The sequence below is a fragment of the Boleophthalmus pectinirostris genome, unplaced genomic scaffold (genome assembly GCF_026225935.1).
Source record: "Boleophthalmus pectinirostris isolate CB_2022bp ecotype Guang Dong unplaced genomic scaffold, ASM2622593v1 HiC_scaffold_8, whole genome shotgun sequence".
Lineage (NCBI taxonomy): Eukaryota > Metazoa > Chordata > Actinopteri > Gobiiformes > Gobiidae > Boleophthalmus > Boleophthalmus pectinirostris.
In genome coordinates this window covers 42188066-42205020 of record NW_026571515.1, presented here as the reverse complement: position 1 = coordinate 42205020, position 16955 = coordinate 42188066, and the positions used below count along the sequence as shown (strand labels likewise).

General features: G+C 40.4%; 2 protein-coding genes across 4 annotated transcripts in view; both read left to right on the top strand.

Annotated features, from left to right (window-relative positions):
- Positions 1–399: 399 nt before the first annotated feature.
- On the top strand, positions 400–10272 carry tafazzin (tafazzin, phospholipid-lysophospholipid transacylase). Of its 3 annotated transcripts, none has more exons than XM_055166271.1 (11): positions 400–460; positions 2301–2450; positions 2799–2927; positions 5287–5332; positions 5434–5519; positions 5623–5703; positions 5999–6040; positions 6129–6191; positions 7473–7525; positions 7830–7907; positions 8448–8579. In XM_055166271.1, exons 2-11 carry the CDS (start codon positions 2315–2317, stop codon positions 8484–8486), a joined length of 753 nt encoding a protein of 250 aa, XP_055022246.1. In that variant the 5' UTR covers positions 400–460; positions 2301–2314; the 3' UTR covers positions 8487–8579. The 3 variants fall into 3 exon arrangements, with proteins under 3 accessions (XP_055022246.1, XP_020791248.1, XP_020791249.1); XM_020935589.2 differs by lacking the exon at positions 8448–8579 and adding an exon at positions 9752–10272 and having other exon boundaries at positions 401–460; XM_020935590.2 differs by lacking the exon at positions 8448–8579 and adding an exon at positions 9752–10272 and having other exon boundaries at positions 415–460; positions 2301–2353.
- Positions 10273–13234: 2962 nt separating this feature from the next.
- Positions 13235–16955, top strand: part of LOC129412363 (V-type proton ATPase subunit S1-like) — a 4234-nt gene continuing 513 nt past the window's right edge. The window contains exons 1-2 of the mRNA XM_055165952.1: positions 13235–13309; positions 16735–16928. Of these exons, the coding sequence (XP_055021927.1) occupies positions 13235–13309; positions 16735–16928 (269 nt within the window). The remainder of the gene's footprint in view (positions 13310–16734; positions 16929–16955) is intronic.

Sequence of the window (16955 nt, the reverse complement as noted above, 5' to 3'; positions counted from 1 at the left end):
TCCACCTGACAAACTCTCATCAAATGTGATCATTTTCAAGCATTTTATTGCATATATCACTGCCTCAAATGTACATGAAAAACTTCCCATGTTCATAAGCTTCAATTTAAGACCAAGATGACCTTTGTATCTAGAGGGAAACAGCTGCTATGACCAAAGAAACTCACTGTATCTCAAATCGTCAGAAAGCAGAACTTTCAGATATTACCATTAGTTATGGGATTAAGTATGTTTTTTGTTTTTTTTTTCATAGAAACAATATTTGAAAAGAGTTGATTTATGTACTGTGAAATAAGTGAATAAATAAAAGTGAATAATATTTACAATATTAATGACAGGAAAAGCTGAAAACAGTGCGCACTGGTGGGCCGAATAAGTATTACTCCTAAAACTACATTACCCATAATCCACTGCGTTTCCTGTTCCGGAAGTAGCGGCCAGGCTGCGGCAAGTGAATGAGGTAAATACGACTTTACTTTTGTGTTTTTTAGCCTCAAAGTTACCTCGATCTTTAAAGTAGTCACTCACAATCATCTGTTTTTGTCTTTAGGAGCGTTTTATTCTATTAATTTGTTTAATTGTTCCTTAGTTTTACGGAATGTGCTTTGAAGAAATGGACAACGTTGCATTTACTCTTTATGGCAGCACATTTACTCTCCCACATGTGATAAACAAGTCACTCTTCTTAGCTATATGATATTTTTATGTTTGCATTATCAGAATAAGCTGTATAAAAACATAAACTAATATCTAACTCTGAATAAAACATTGAGAAACAGAGCAGGGAGCACTATCTGTGTGTGTCCCTTTGACCTACTGAACTGCTCTGAAACGACCAACAATTCCCAGTGGTGCTTTGGAAAGGGATTTGGAGACATACTAACTCTTATTTCATGTTAAGTACTGAGTAATTGTATGGTCTTATTTGTTCGATAATACAATGAAATAATAAATGCATACATCCATGTGAAATGTTGTTCATTTCATTTAGACAGACCTCGTAGTTTTATATTTGTATTTAATTCACTCTTCCAATTGTCTCCATGTTAGAAGTGGAGCCAGGTCTCTAGTATTTGGTCTTAAAGATCCAATATTACACAAAATTAATTCTTGTTTTGTTAGACAAACTTTATTGATCTACAAAGGAAATGATTTGGACACAGGAGCGCACACATCACAATTTAATATAAAAACAACAAACATATAAATGACAATAATAAATTCTAAATAAGTCACAAAAAAGAGCAAGAGACAGGTGTCAAATAAGGCATACATATAAATGTATATGTTCAAGTCAAAATAACATAGAAAGATAAATTATAAAGTATAAAATCACAGATTTGCACATCTTGTTTCATTCACAAATGTTTGATTAATCCTGGATTATAAAGATGTTTGCATCCCCCAAAACTCAAAATGGTCTCTTCCACTTTGTGATGTCATGAAGTGGTAGTTTTCAAGTGAACAACTATATTACATTTACCTTTTGTTCTACAGAAATGGAGAATTGCAGGGCTGAAATGATTCAAATGATTCTAGTGAAGTTTAAAATTTTAAAACAGTGGAGCTTATGGAGTTTAAAAACACAGTGGAGCACTTCCTGTATTACCACATGATGACATCCCAAGGAGTGTTTTCAGCCTAAATATGCAGGGTTTGTGTGTTAAACATGTGTGAATTAAGCAAAACACAACTCCAGGTCTGTTTGTGATGAGGAAACTACATTACAACATAGAAAAGAAAATAATGTAACTTAGGTCAATAAATTCAATTCAAGTCCTAAACTTTGAGATTCACGTGTTCAAGAAGGGTTATTTAATCGATAATAAAACTAGAAACTAATTTAAACGTATCAATTTGATACTGCAAAAAATAAATGAATAAATAAAAAAAATCACATTCACAGGACAAGATTTGAGTTTTCCTGAACAGTTTTCGTGTCATTTTGAACTTTATCAGAACAAATGTAAGATCTCATGGTGCTACTACTTTTATTCAAAATGACATTCTATTACTAAAAAAGTAGCATTATAACTTCACTCTAGTACAACCATAGGGTCAGAATCATACATTTAATTGCATACAGCAGAACGTTCCAGGTAAACCAATAACATCTCCAAGGAGACAAGCAAGTTGCAGGCCCTCCTCCAGAAAAAAACCAAAAAACATAGTGCTGCTTTAAATGACAAGGTTCAAAACTCAGATTCTGTTGTACTGTTCACTCCCTGTTTAATGCATCTGTTGTACTTTTTCTTATGTCTAATGGTCTAACCTCACTCCGTCTCTGTGTTACACACCAGGGGGCGCTGTGTGGATGTCGTCCCAGAGGAGGAGCGCAGTCATGCCCATGGAGGTGAAATGGCCGTTCCCCCAGTGCCCCCCGCTGGCCTGGAGGGTCACTAGCACTGTGGTGATGGGGATGGTGGGCTCTTACGCCTTCCTCTGGACCAGTACGTCTCTCAAACACTGCACTCAAATGTGCAGTGAAGTTATGAGATTGTAATTGCTCACCACAGAGTCAAAGCCTGAGGTGTCATACTATTTGGTTAATCGGTAATTGTTATTATCTAGGACACAACATGATCTATAAGTATATTCTAATTTGTTTTAAACATGTCCAAAGTTCTTCCTCACTTACCTCATGCATCAGAGCATCCTAATTATTCATGCATGCAAACAGCGTACTTCCTGATGGCCTGAGGATAATGTGCTCTATAATGACCTGAAGAATGCAGCAGTGTAAAATTTAAATTCAGTATGCTACAATTGAACGATGTTGGTCTTTGTGTGTTCCTCAGAGTACATGAACCACCTGAGCGTCCATAACCACGAGACTCTGATGCAGCTGGTGGACTCCCGACCCCCAGACACTCCCCTCATCACCCTGAGCAACCACCAGTCCTGCATGGACGACCCGCTGATCTGGGGTAAGGACAAAGGGGGAGAGAGAGGGACGACCCGCTTATATAGGATGAGAGAGAGAGAGAGAGAGAGAGAGAGAGAGAGAGAGAGAGAGAGAGAGAGAGAGAGAGAGAGAGAGAGAGAGAGAGAGAGAGAGAGAGAGAGAGAGAGAGAGAGAGAGAGAGAGAAGAGAGAGAGAGAGAGAGAGAGAGAGAGAGAGAGAGAGACGAGAGAGAGAGAGAGAGAGAGAGAGAGAGAGAGAGAGAGAGAGAGAGAGAGAGAGAGAGAGAGAGAGAGAGAGAGAGAGAGAGAGAGAGAGAGAGAGAGAGAGAGAGAGAGAGAGAGAGAGATGACTTTTAAAATGTATTCCCCAACAGATTACAGACCTCAAAAAGTAGTTTGTAACATAATCCATTAAATTACTTTAAGGTGAGTAACGTAATCTGATACTTTGGATTACTTGATATTGTCATGTTTTTTAAAACTACATGAATGCACCAACCACATCCTGAAAATTCTTGTTTGTTCTCTTCAAATTGTTCTAAAATCTCCATACAGTTGTTTACTGTAGAGAAGCAAAGACTAGGATCTTAACATAAGATGTTTTATCTGCTAAAAGAAAATAAAAAAGTCCAGTCTTTCCTTAAACAAATTAAAAATATTATTGATAGAGAAATGATTTTTATATGAGATCACCTACTGTTAGTGTCATACTGTTTAGACCTGGTTTAGTCCTGGTTTTATTCCTAGTTTACTCCTGGTTTAGTCCTGGTTTAGTCCTGGTTTAGTCCTGGCTTTAGTCCTGGCTTAGACCTGGTTTAGACCTGGTTTAGACCTGGGTTAGACCTGGTTTAGTCCTGGTTTAGACCTGGTTTAGTCCTGGGTTAGACCTGGTTTACTCCAAAATGTGAAAACAGGAAAATACCGCCATGTAATCCATTTATTTCAACAAAGTAACTGTAATCCAATTACTACTTACTGAAACAGTAACTGTAACTGAATACAGTTACTCATAATTTGTACTCTGATTACGTAACTCTGGTACATGTAATCTGTTACTCCCCAACACTGGAAGGGAACAACATGCATACATGAGGTGAGTGAAAGCGGGAGGGAGAGGGACAACGTGTACATCTGGGGTAAAAAGAAAGAGGGAGAGATGGAGGGACAAGTCGCATATATGGGGTAAGACAGACAGAGAGAGAGAGAGAGAGAAAGTGAAAGTGAAAGGAAGGAGAGGGGGAGAGGAGAGAGAGAGAGAGAGAGAGTGAAAGTAGAGGGGGAGAGGAGAGAGAGAGAGTGAAAGGAGAGAGAGGGGAGAGGAGAGAGAGAGTGAAAGAGAGGGGGAGGAAGAGAGAGTGAAAGGAGAGGGGGAGAGAGAGAGTGAAAGGAGAGGGGAGAAGAGAGGAGAGTGAAAGGAGAGGGGGAGAGGAGAGAGAGAGTGAAAGGAGACGGGGAGAAGAGAGAGAGAGTGAAAGGAGAGGGAGAGGAGAGAAGAGAGAGTGAAAGGAGAGGGGGAGAGGAGAGAGAGAGTGAAAGGAGAGGGGGAGAGGAGAGAGAGAGTGAAAGGAGAGGGGGAGAGGAGAGAGAGAGTGAAAGGAGACGGGGAGAAGAGAGAGAGAGTGAAAGGAGAGGGGGAGAGAGAGAGTGAAAGGAGACGGGAGAAGAGAGAGAGAGTGAAAGGAGAGGGGGAGAGAGGAGAGAGAGAGAGTGAAAGGAGAGGGGGAGAGGAGAGAGAGAGTGAAAGGAGAGGGGGAGAAGAGAGAGAGAGTGAAAGGAGAGGGGGAGAAGAGAGAGAGAGTGTGAAAGGAGACGGGGAGAAGAAGAGAGAGAGAGTGAAAGGAGAGGGGGAGAGGAGAGAGAGAGTGAAAGGAGAGGGGGAGAGAGAGAGAGAGTGAAAGGAGGGAGGGGAGAAGAGAGAGAGAGAGTGAAAGAGAGGGGGAGAAGAGAGAGGAGAGAGTGAAAGGAGAGGGGGAGAGAGAGAGAGAGTGAAAGGAGAGGGGAGAGGAGAGAGAGAAAAGTGAAAGGAGAGGGGGAGAGGAGAGGGAGAGTGAAAGAGAGGGGGAGAAGGAGAGAGAGAGTGAAAGGAGAGGGGGAGAGGAGAGAGAGAGTGAAAGGAGAGGGAGAGAGTGGGAGAGAGAGAGGAAGAGAGGGAGAGGGGAGAGGGAGAGTGAAAGGGAGAGGGAGAGAGAGAGGGAGAGAGAGAAGAAAGGGGAGAGGAGAGAGAGAGTGAAAGGAGAGGGGGAGAGGAGAGAGAGAGTGAAAGGAGACGGGGAGAGGAGAGGGAGAGAGAGGGGTAAGAAAAAGGGGGAGAGGGGGAGAACAGGACCTGGCATCATCCCTGTTTGAGTTCAATGTTCTTCAGAAGTGTTCTTCTCTCCACAGGCATCCTCCGGCTCAGACAGTTGTGGAACTTCAAAAACATGCGCTGGTGAATACATGATATGAATTTTACAGAGAAAGTCTTCATATTTTAATGGTTAATCATAAATAATACAATATTTTTTGGATTTTCCTGGTTTGGACTTTCAGGACACCGGCTGCGTCAGACATCTGCTTCACTAAAGAACTCTACTCAAAGTTCTTCAGTCGTGGGAAATGTGTTCCTGTTGTGAGAGGTACAGTTCTGTTTGATTTCCTGCATCTCTCTCTGCTGTTTTATTCTATTTTCTATGGAGTACATACAATTCCAGTGTTTTTCTCATTGACCTGCTGTTTTAGGTGACGGTGTTTATCAAAAAGGCATGGATTTTGTCTTGGAGAAATTAAATAATGGAGACTGGGTGCATATATTTCCTGAAGGTAAATGTTAAAGTGCTGTGCAACTTTTCTGGTGGAAACGTCTGCCCCCTGCCGTCTGCCAATGTTTGCCATGCTGTGAAATGAAATGGCATTAAACTTATCCATGGGTAACTCCAGCAGGCAGGTCAGATCTGTCCCGCTCACAGAAAGAACACAAATTTTGCAAAGCCATAATTTCTCCATGAAGACAAGCAATGGCAAACCCTCCACCAGAAAAGTTACATAATGTTCTTTAACTACCGATGTTTCCTTTTGTGTTTGCATGATTAAAACCCAGTTTGTCCTCCTCTAACAGGGAAAGTTAACATGACAGAAGAATTCATTCGGTTAAAATGGGGTAAGTGTTTTTTCAGCTCTAGTGAAGATCATGCATGACCCATGGAGATATATGAGGAATGTTAAAGCAGCTCTGTGTTGTTTTGCAGGTGTTGGTCGACTCATAGCGGAGTGTTCCCTAAACCCCGTAATATTACCTCTGTGGCACGTGGGTGAGTCATGCACTGAGACACATTTGCTGATTTGGGCTGAGTTCACACCACAGACTGGATCACCTAGAGCGGGTTAATAGAAACATTTTAAGACCAAATTAATGTGGAGCTCTGGAATAACTGTACAGAAAACCTAAAATTGTGCACCACTTTCTTTCACTTCATAAAGAAGTTTAAATGTTTAACTCTGGACAGATACATGAAATATGAGACTTAGTTTGTGCTGTAATACTTTGTTGTTCTGTTACTGATTAGTTTGTTTCCTCCTGCTGTATTTATGAAGATGAACTGGTGTCAAGATGAAGCTCTGACAAAGGAATAAAGGGTAAAGGCAGAATAAGCTTAAGCTTCAGCCTGCACCTTTTCGGTCTGTATATGTTAAATATGACTGTTTATGAATTAATGTCAAAATATACCTGTGACCGAAATAAATAAATAAATAAATAAATACATAAATAAATAAATAATAAATACATAAATAAATACATAAATAAATGAAGCTCACAGCAGAGAGAGAGAGGAGCCACAATATACCAGTGTAAGTCAATGGGAGCCAGAGTCAGAAGGAGCCAGAAAAACCCACATGAGAACTTCCTGTTTGGAACATGGTGGCTAGAACGTTAGCTATGTCCATTTATGTATCTCAGTCTATGGTTCACACATGTTCTGGTTTGAGCCCTGTTAGTCCTAATGTAGACTTAGTTTAGTCCCGTTCTACTGTAGACCCCTTTTAGTCCCGGTCTAGTCTCGGTCTAGTCTCGGTCTAGTCTCGGTCTAGTCTCGGTCTAGTCCGGTCTAGTCCCGGTCTAATCCCGGTCTAGTCCTTATTTGGATGTGATGTATGTGCAAGAGTGAACAAACACTTACAGTGACTTAAAGACATAGTATGTAACTTTTTTTGTCAGAAGTCGTCATATTCTTCTTCTTTTTTGGACTGAAAAACATAGAAAAGCATGTGTCCTGACTGTGAGCAGGCTTTCAACTCCACAAACCTGACTCTTATTTGGCCTGGAGGACTTCTCCTGCTTGTTTCCATGGAAATGTTGTTCCTTTGGCTGTACTCATCCACAGTATGACTGCAGCAGAAAACATTTGATCTGTTCTGAAGGATGGTTTTATGTTTATTTTTTCATTAAAGACAAATGCAGTTGAATTTCTACCTCCAGAAAGTTACAAACTGAACACAACACAACACACTTCATGGTTTATAACCTGCTGCCCTGTATTATGATATTCATCACATCAGGCTTTTTACCACTAAAACAAATAGTTGTTTTTTAGGTTTGAGTGACGTTCTGCCCAATGAGAAGCCCTACATACCTCAGACGGGAAAGGCAAGACACCATCAGTGAATCATTCAAAGGGCTCTTCACACTGTTTTCTCATCTATGTTAGAATGTTATTTCCTCATCAAAAACATACCTGAAACTACCACTACATGACATCACAAGGTGGAACAGAGCAGTTTGCGCTTTGGAGATGTAGACAGACTAATCATAAAGGATTATATGTGTGAGTGAAAATGTTTTTGATGAGGTAACATTATAACATAGATCAGAAAATAGTATAGTATGGCCCCATTTAACATCGCAGATTAAAATGTTAGTGCTTTGTCATAATTCCTTGTCTCTCTTTCAGAGGATCACGGTTCTTGTGGGAAATCCCTTCAGTGTTAAAGACCTGGTCGAATCTCTCAGAGCTGAAAACAAGTCTCAGGTTTGTGCTTCTGTTCTGAGTTTCAATTATGCTCAGTTATTAAATCAGTTAGAGTCATTTAAGCCATTCAAGTGGAACTAAACACTAAATCTGCTTGTTTTGCTGCTAAATTGTGAGTGTCTCGTGTTTGAATTGAATTACACTACTCACAATAAGTTAGGGATATTGAGAGAGAGCCAGTGAATGTCATATATACGGTGTTTGTTTCACTTCAGAAACTTTTGGGATAGGGAGGCAATTGTATTGGGGTGATAGACAAACCTCATTTTGTGTTTTCCATGTAATGGTCTCAGTGTGTACAGTGCGCCTTACATATTGGAGCCAAAACCCTTTTTAATGTGGCATCAATTTCAACATTCTGTGGGTATAAAAAGCTGGTATTGTCAAATCATTCCAAGTTCACAATTCAAACGGCCATGAACACATTAACGTCACTTAACAGACGAGTAGTGCCACCTAGCCATACCGCTCCTTCAGGGTCGGTGGCAGGCGGGCAGATGTTGCTCGTGAACTTGATGTGTCTCAAAGTGTCATCAGCAGACTTGCATCAAGACACAGAACTACTGGCAGAGTTGGTGACAGACCCAGGAGTGGAACCCAAAGAGTGCCAGACCGCAACGATGACCAGTACTTAAGGACCTATGCACTCAGACATCGTTATGCAACTGCCACACAGCTGCGGGCTCGTTTACGAGATGTGAGGGGTTCTAGAGTTTCCAGACAAACCATTCGCAACGTACTCCACCGTTTTCGTTTGAATGCCAGACGATGTTGCAGGTGACTCCACTGACACCAAGACACCACCATGAATGTTTGCAGTGAGAACAAGACCATGTGACCTGGACAATGCAGCAGTGGTCCACCGTCCTGTTCACTGATGAGTGTCGGGTCACCTTGCACAGAAATGATGACTGTCAGTGTTGCTGGATAAGGTGAGGTGAGTGATACGCCGAGGTCAACATGGTCCCCAGGGTTCACTTTGGTGGAGAAGGTGCAACAGTCTGAGCAGGCATCACCAGTCAGCGCAAAACAGATGTGGTTACTGTAGATGGCTCAGTCACTGCATGTTCTTACCTCAGAGACTTCATTGAACCCATCATCATCCCCCAATTTCACCAGCACCCCCAACTTTCTGTTCATGGATAATAATGCTCCACCACATCGTGTCAGAATTGTCACAGCTCGACTTCAGGAAGTGGGATTGCCTCACATGTTACGGCCAGCACTGTCCCCTGACCTGAACCCCAGAGAGCATGTCTGGGACCAGCTGACGCAGAGACTGGATGATAGTAGCCCACCCCCACGTGACCTGGTGGAACTGCATGTAGCACTGGTGGAAGAGTGGAACACATTGCCTGAGAACAACATCATGAGGCTTGTGAGGAGCATGAGACGTCGCTGTCAAGCTGTCATTGCAGCAAATGGTGGAAACACCCGCTACTGACATTGTTCATTTTTGTTGCTTGGGGCTATCCTTGTTATTGTCTAAATTTTGGGGGTAATAAATATTAAACTAATGAAAATGGTGTTTCTTCTCATTCATTCTTAGTAATATCAAAGGGAACTTTTACTTATTTCATAAAAATTCAGACCAAATAGGAAAAGCACTAATGTAAATAACAATATCCCTAACTTATTGTGAGTAGTGTATCTACTGTTCTTAGACAGTTTTTGGCAACTTTAGAGCAAAATATACTATATAAATGTGCTTGTGGGAGGAGTTTAGGTTTAGTCCCACTTTAAATTCTTATTCTCTACAGACATTATTAGCTTTTTCTAAATTGTAATAATTATAAATGGTATATTTAAACTTTCCACAGTCTCATATAAATCTCTTGTTGCAGTTGGAGATGAGGAAGACCTTAACAGACTTTATTCAGGCGGAGTTTCGGAGTTTGAAACCGCGGGCTGAAGCTCTTCACAGACAGACACAAACTAACTCCTGATTTTACAGAAAAACACAACTATATCTGAGAATCAGGAAGGACATTTTCTAAGGACATGGAATTGTTTGGTTATTGTTTATTACTGATCACAAGTGCTGGGGCGATGGTGGTGCAGTGGGCGCAGGGTTCACCCACTTACCAGAAGCTCACTGGTTCACACCTCGTCAGAACATGTGCTGCTGTTGTGTCCCTCGTCAAGACATCCTCTGAGTCCACTCCACAGCCATAGCATGTGGCTGGTTGAAACGGGAAGGGCATCTGGGCTAAAAGGTTTACTGTAGAAACTCAAGTAACAAAGTCACATTAGGACCATGATCATAGAAATCTGCCAAATGAGAAACCCGACATTCCTCACACTGAACCATGAACAAATGAACACTTGTAAACAAATAAATCTAGAGTTTGAATGGTCAAAATTCCTTTAAGTAGCATCCATAACTAGAAAAACATGTCACTGAAACTACCCATTTTAAAGCACCACTATGTAACTTTTCTGGAAGCACTTTTAAGGAAAAAAAAAAACCTCATCCATTTTGCATTTATTTATTTATTACTATATTAAGGAACATCCAGGCAAAGCAATTTCATCTCCATGGAGACACGCAGGTAAGAACTTCACGAAAGAAAAGTTACATTATATAACTTTAAAGTGGAACTAAACACTGAAATGCTGCTAAACTTTGTGTATGGTGTTTCAAAAGCATTAGTTAATGTTCTGGTCAAAAACACCCAAAGTTTTTGCTGCCTTCAGCAGCAGCGTGATTATTTTGTTCTTCTAAATGTGCAGCTTAATGCACATGTGTGTAAACATGGAGACTTGTTATTATGACATGGAAAGTGATTTGTAGATCATTTCTATATGGACTGATATGATTATGAGACCTGAAAATATATGTACAATAACCTTAACACATTAGAATAAAGTAGATCCAATTACAGAGCTGTTGTTTAAAATTTCTGCCAAATTTCTTATGTCAAGGCCAATAAATACAGATTCTGAAACAAAATGAGTCTCTGATTTTCTCTGAGACGAACTCTTACGAACATCGAATGTGCTCAGATCTGATTTGCTTAATCAGGACTAAACCAGACCATTACTACACCAGGACTAAAGTACCAGGACCAAATCAGGACTAAACCAGACCATTACTACACCAGGACTAAAGTACCAGGACCAAATCAGGACTAAACCAGACCATTACTACTACCAGGACTAAAGTACCAGGACTATTAACACTAAGAGCTAGTAGGGGCAATAGTAGCTCAGCTGGTGCAGTGGTCAAATCCACTGACACAGGTTGGTGGTGTGTGATTCCAGCTCTCACAGATGAATGCTGCCATTGTGTCCTTTACCAAGACACTTAATCCTGCTCTCCCGCTAGTGTCTGTCTACACTGGTGTATTAGTGTGTGTGAATGTGTGAGTGGATCGTGATGTAAAGCGCCATTTAAACGATATAAACAAACACCAAACCAACCCGGGGGCCTCTTAAACCTGACCAGGAGCTGCTTCTGTAACACAAGAGTTGAGTATCTGTCCCTCCTGCAGTGTTTTCAGACTCTACACTGCACTTCGACAGCAGGACCACTGGTTGGATCTGACTGGATGAAGATGATGATGTAACATTTCAGACAGGACGGGACTTTAGAGCACAATCTTTAAACCTCAGGTCTAAACCAGGTGTAACTCACCCGGGTGAAACTGGTCCTGATACTGTTGGCCCCGCCCCTGTATCCTTTCCGCCTGTCTTTGATGTGGTCACGTGACGTAAGGACGCACGCCACGCACGCTCGTCTTCTTCATCCTTCAGTAAAAATGGCGGCCGCTCGGATCTCGCATCTCCGCATCGCCGCCGCATCCCTCGAGCTTTTGTCCTTTTTCTCTCTTTATTTTACGTTTTATCCCCCTGTCACGGCGAGGAACAGGTCCCGCTCATCCTCTGGACCAGCGAAGGGTGCGTGTTTTTATTTCATTCATTTATTTTAATCCATATTACCACCTACTACGGCGTCGTGCTATAACGGGACACATCCGAGGCAATGCAAGGTTATTACAGCGTCCTACGTAAAACAAAAAAAAAAAAAAAAAAAAAAAAACGCTTAAAAATTTGCAATATTTCCTTTTTTTTTTTTTTTTTTTTCATTTGACAAAGAAATTGACTATTAGTATTTCCCGTTTTGTTGCTGTGTGCGTTTTTAAAAGCACATCTCGGGTGCAGGTGCAGTGTCCGGTTTCAGATACAGTTCCTGGCCACTAGGAGGAGAACAGTCATTGCAGGGTTTCAGATAGATATGTCAGATGCCCTCCCATCCTCTTCTGTCCCTGTGTGTCAGATGCCCTCCCATCCTCCTGTATCTCTGTGGTGTTGGAGTGAGGTGGGGGCAGGACAGATGTTGTGGTTATAGTGGTAAATAAACTATCAGACTCAATATTTGTGGAATTTTATTAAAATTAGAAATTACAACAGGCTAATAATAATCATAGTTGTTCTGTAATTGTAATTTTTCCAGTGTCTCTCAGATTGTTAAACTGGTTATTCCTGAATTACTTGACAATTTTACAGGAAATGTCCATAAATATTTGGAATCTAGTCATTTATAATAGTGAAATCAGCCCATATTATCTAGGCGTACATCCTGAAAAAAATTTTTTTTTTAAATCAAACATTAGCCATAAAATGTTCTAAACTGAGACACACTCGGGTTGGAATGGTTGGTATAAATAAAATAGTGAAAAGAGACTGTAGCATTCTCGTGTCAGTCATAACTTCTGATGCTGCATTTTTTCGCTTTATGGTCATTTGCAAACACAGGGACTAGATTAGTTAAAATTGTGCTAGTCCTGATGTAGTCCTGGTTTAATCATAGTTTAGCCCAAATTGATCAAAAATAGGGACACCTGAGACATTTCTTGTACAAAATTGGGACAGATCAGTGGTTTTGTATAAATCTGCTGAGACAGGGGACACTGGGCTCATAACTGGGACTGTCTTGGGACGTCTGGTCACACTACATAAAACTATAGTGTGTCATTTTGCGGAAAGCCAATTTTTTGTGTTTCAGGGTTGCAAATTCCAGCAATTGTTTCTATGGGTGTTGAAAATGTTGAACCAGTGTTTTAGACCCACTTCTACTGAAATAAAATAGACTTTTCTTACACAGAGCCTCCATGCCCAGCCAGACTGCCCCCTCTGCTGGACACATAGTGGAACAGCAGCAGTTGTCTTCGTACCTGGAAAAAGCTCTGAACCTGGGACCTAAAAATGTGGTGCTTTTTCTGCAGGACAAGGTACAGACTGCAAGAATGAACATTTTAACAAGCATTTCATTGCATTGTTTTATGTATGTTTTTATGAATGTTTTCTGATTGATTTTACAGATGATGAGCATTGAAGACTTCACCATGTACGGAGGGGCGTTTGGAAACAAACAGGACAGTGTGTTTCCAAATCTAGAGGTGAGAATTTAAGGCATGATTTCCAGTTTCTGTTTTGGTGGTGTTCTGGTCATAGACAGTGTTGGGAAGGTGACTTTTAAAATGTATTCCCCTACAGATTACAGATTACATACACCAAAATGTAGTTTGTAACGTAATCTATTAAATTATTTAAGGTGAGTAATGTAATCTGAATACTTTGGATTACTTGATTTGCTGTAGAGAAACAAAGACAAGGAAATCACAACATAAACTAGAAAAGCAGTCAGAGAGCGCAGACCTCCGCCAAGTACTACCCCCATTTTTTATATAAATTGCGATAAAATCAGTCTTCTGGATCAGATCCAGATCAGCCTTTGGAATATGAAAGAGGATCCCATTGTCCATCCCTGAGTCAAATTTCATGGGGTTTGGTCAATAATTAACCGAGATATTGAGAAACAAAATTTTTGGCCCCATTTACCACAATGTTAACTAAAATTTCAAAGTGATCCAGAATCCAGGATTTCTTCCGGATCACCCCCAAAATGAAATCAGTGCTTCCTTTTCACATTTCCAACAAATCCTGAAAATTTCATCAAAATCGGTCCATAACTTTTTGAGTTATGTTGCTAACAGACAAACAAACAAACAGACAAACAAACAAACAAACAAACGCCGGCAAAAACATAGGCAAGGCAAGTTTATTTGTATAGCACAATTCGTACACAAAGTAATTCAAAGTGCTTTACAGAATAAGAAATACATTAACATCATAATAAAAACAAATCAAAACATAAATAATCATGAAGATTAAATTATTAATTAATTATATTATATATTATAAATTAATTAAAAAAGAGAGACATAAATTGGAGAGGAGTGCGGAATGAAAACCTTTCAGTTATATGCACAGTTAAACAGAAATGTGTTGAGTCTGGATTTAAACAGCGTCACAGAAGAGGCCTTTGGAATATGAAAGAGGAACATGAAACATAACCTCCTTGGCGGAGGTAAATATTTTGTCTGCTAAAAGAAAATGAATGCCCAGACTTTACTGAACCAATTAAAAATATTATTGATAGAAGAGGAGGAAACACGTCCACGCAGCAGGATTTCCTGTTAAATCCTGGTTTAGTCCTGTTTTAGTCCTGGTTTAGACTCCTGGTTTAGTCCTGGTTTAGACCTGGTTTAGGTTTAGATTTGGTTTAGTCCTGGTTTAGTCCTGGTTTAGACCTGGTTTAGATTTGGTTTAGTCCTGGTTTAGTCCTGGTTTAGTTTTTAGTTGGTTTAGGTTTAGTCCTGGTTTAGTCCTGGTTTAGTGGTTTAGGTTTAGTCTGGTTTAGTCTGGTTTAGCCAAAATGTGAAACAGCAAAATACTGCTGTGTAATCCATTTATTCCAACAAAGTAACTGTAATCCAATTACCACTCACTGAAACAGTAACTGTAATTGAACACAGTTACTCATAATTTGTATTGATTACGTAACTCCAGTACATGTAATCCGTTACTCCCCAACACTGGTAGTAGAATGTACTGTTGTCTCTCTGATGGAACAGGAGCTAGAATCCACATTACAAATGAAATGTAATGTTTCTGTCCACCTTATTCTGGAAGTTGCCGAGAGAATTTCCATCATCATTCAGTTTGTGTTATTTTGTGTGGGGTCGATCTTGACAGCAAATACATTCGATATGGATGATAAAGCTGTTTTAAAGTCTCCAGAGAATCGGTGCAGTGTGATTTGTTGGTCACATGAACATTGAACATTTTACACAAATGACCCGACTTTGCCATATTTAAGATGCAAATTGTATCCCAAATTCTCCATTGACATGAGTGGGATCCCCGTTTAATCAGAAGTGTCACATTTAGAGACTGAAGTGGGCGGGGCAGAATAAGGTGGATAAAGTTGGATTTGTCTAATAAACACTTCATGTTGCTGTCTGTGTCAGGTGCCCTCCCTTCCTCCTGCATCCTGTAGTGTTGGAAAACAATGGGGCGGGTCAGATGTCTCTAGTTTATCAGCAGATGTTGGTGTTTCAGAGGTTGTGGTGTGATTGGAGAAATGCAGCGGGATAATGGACTTTTGGGGGGGGTGACAGTTGCTCATTTGGTTGAGTGTTTGACCACTGATTCAAAGGTTGTGGAGGTATGAATCCCGCTCTCAACATAAACATCATTGGTGAGCGATCAGATCCACTGACCCACAGGTTGGCTGGTGTGATTTCAGCTCCCACTGATGAATGCTGTTGTTGTGTCCTTGGGCAAGACACTTCACCCCCATTTCTCCCCCAGTGTCTGCTTACTCTGGTTTGTGGTTGGGTGAGTGGTTCCTTGATGTAAAGTGCTTTGAGCCTTGAAGGTGGGAAAGTGTTGTATAAAAATGTGAGCATTTAACATTTACTATTTACCTTGTCACTGATAGAAATGATCAGGGATTTGGCTTTTGGAGATTTGTTATGAACATAGAGAAAAATCACACACACCGTCTTACTTATTAGAACTTATTAGATGTATTAGAACAAACTGCAACATTTCTTTGTTTCTGATGCCTTCATCAGGCGTCAGAATGAGAGCTCAGGTGGCCATCTTAAATAGGGTGTGGCAAGCACTATTTTATTTTAATTTTTCTATTATTTTTCAATGATTTTTCTCCTATGATTAATATTCTGTTATTATTATTATTATTATTACACTGTCTGTTGATTGTCTTTGTTTTTTGAATTATGGTGTTTTGGTACACTGTTTCTTTACGACCTGTCACCCTTGGGTTCTTGCCACACCCTATTTAAGATGGCCACCTGAGCTCTCATTCTGTTTGCCTGACGAAGGCCTAGTGCTGAAATGTTGCACGGTTTGTCCTAATAAATCTCACAATTTGCAAGTAAGACGGTGTGCAGGATTATTCTCTATGTTCTTGGGTTGCTCCTCCATCTCAAGTAACTGATGTGTGAAGTTCTCATCCTTTTATATTGGAGATTTCTTATGAAAATACCATCAACCATCTGTAATTTAATAATGTGTATTTGTTCTAGGGTTGTCAGATTTATAGAAAACCAGATGCTAATCGATACTAAAACTAGTATTGAAACTAGATACTCATTTTTTTGCAGGTATCAATAATAAAAAGTCCCATAGACAGGAGCCTTTCCTGAATGTCTTTAGAGTGATGTTGAGCTGAATCAGAACAAGAGCACATAGACTAGTACACACACATGGACACTATGAACCTACTGCACCACTGACGACTACACACATACAAGACACATGGGAATATGAAAGAAAGTTCTGCCGTTTAATGTTGAAAATCACATTCTATTGTTTAAAGAAACAGTGTTTTTTATTATCATGGTGGCGTCAGAATCAGTATTGAGTATCAAGTCTATTTCTTAGTATCGAAATCAAGTTTGAAATGTTAGTATTGTGACTACATTGATTTGTTCTCCTCTGTGGTCCATTGCAGAGTGCTCTTCGGTCCTCCTCTTCTCCGCTGGTGCTGCCCGCTGTCTCGTGGCCGGCCTCAAATGCAGTGATCGCTCAAATTCAAGATCATCTAGAAACCTCTCCTCTCTATATGGACCCAGAAACCCTGAGCCAACTGAGACTCAACGCCTCCTCTCCTGCTCTGCTCGTCTTCAGGCTACCCTACGGCAACGGGTATCTCCTGACTCCTCTGACCATCTC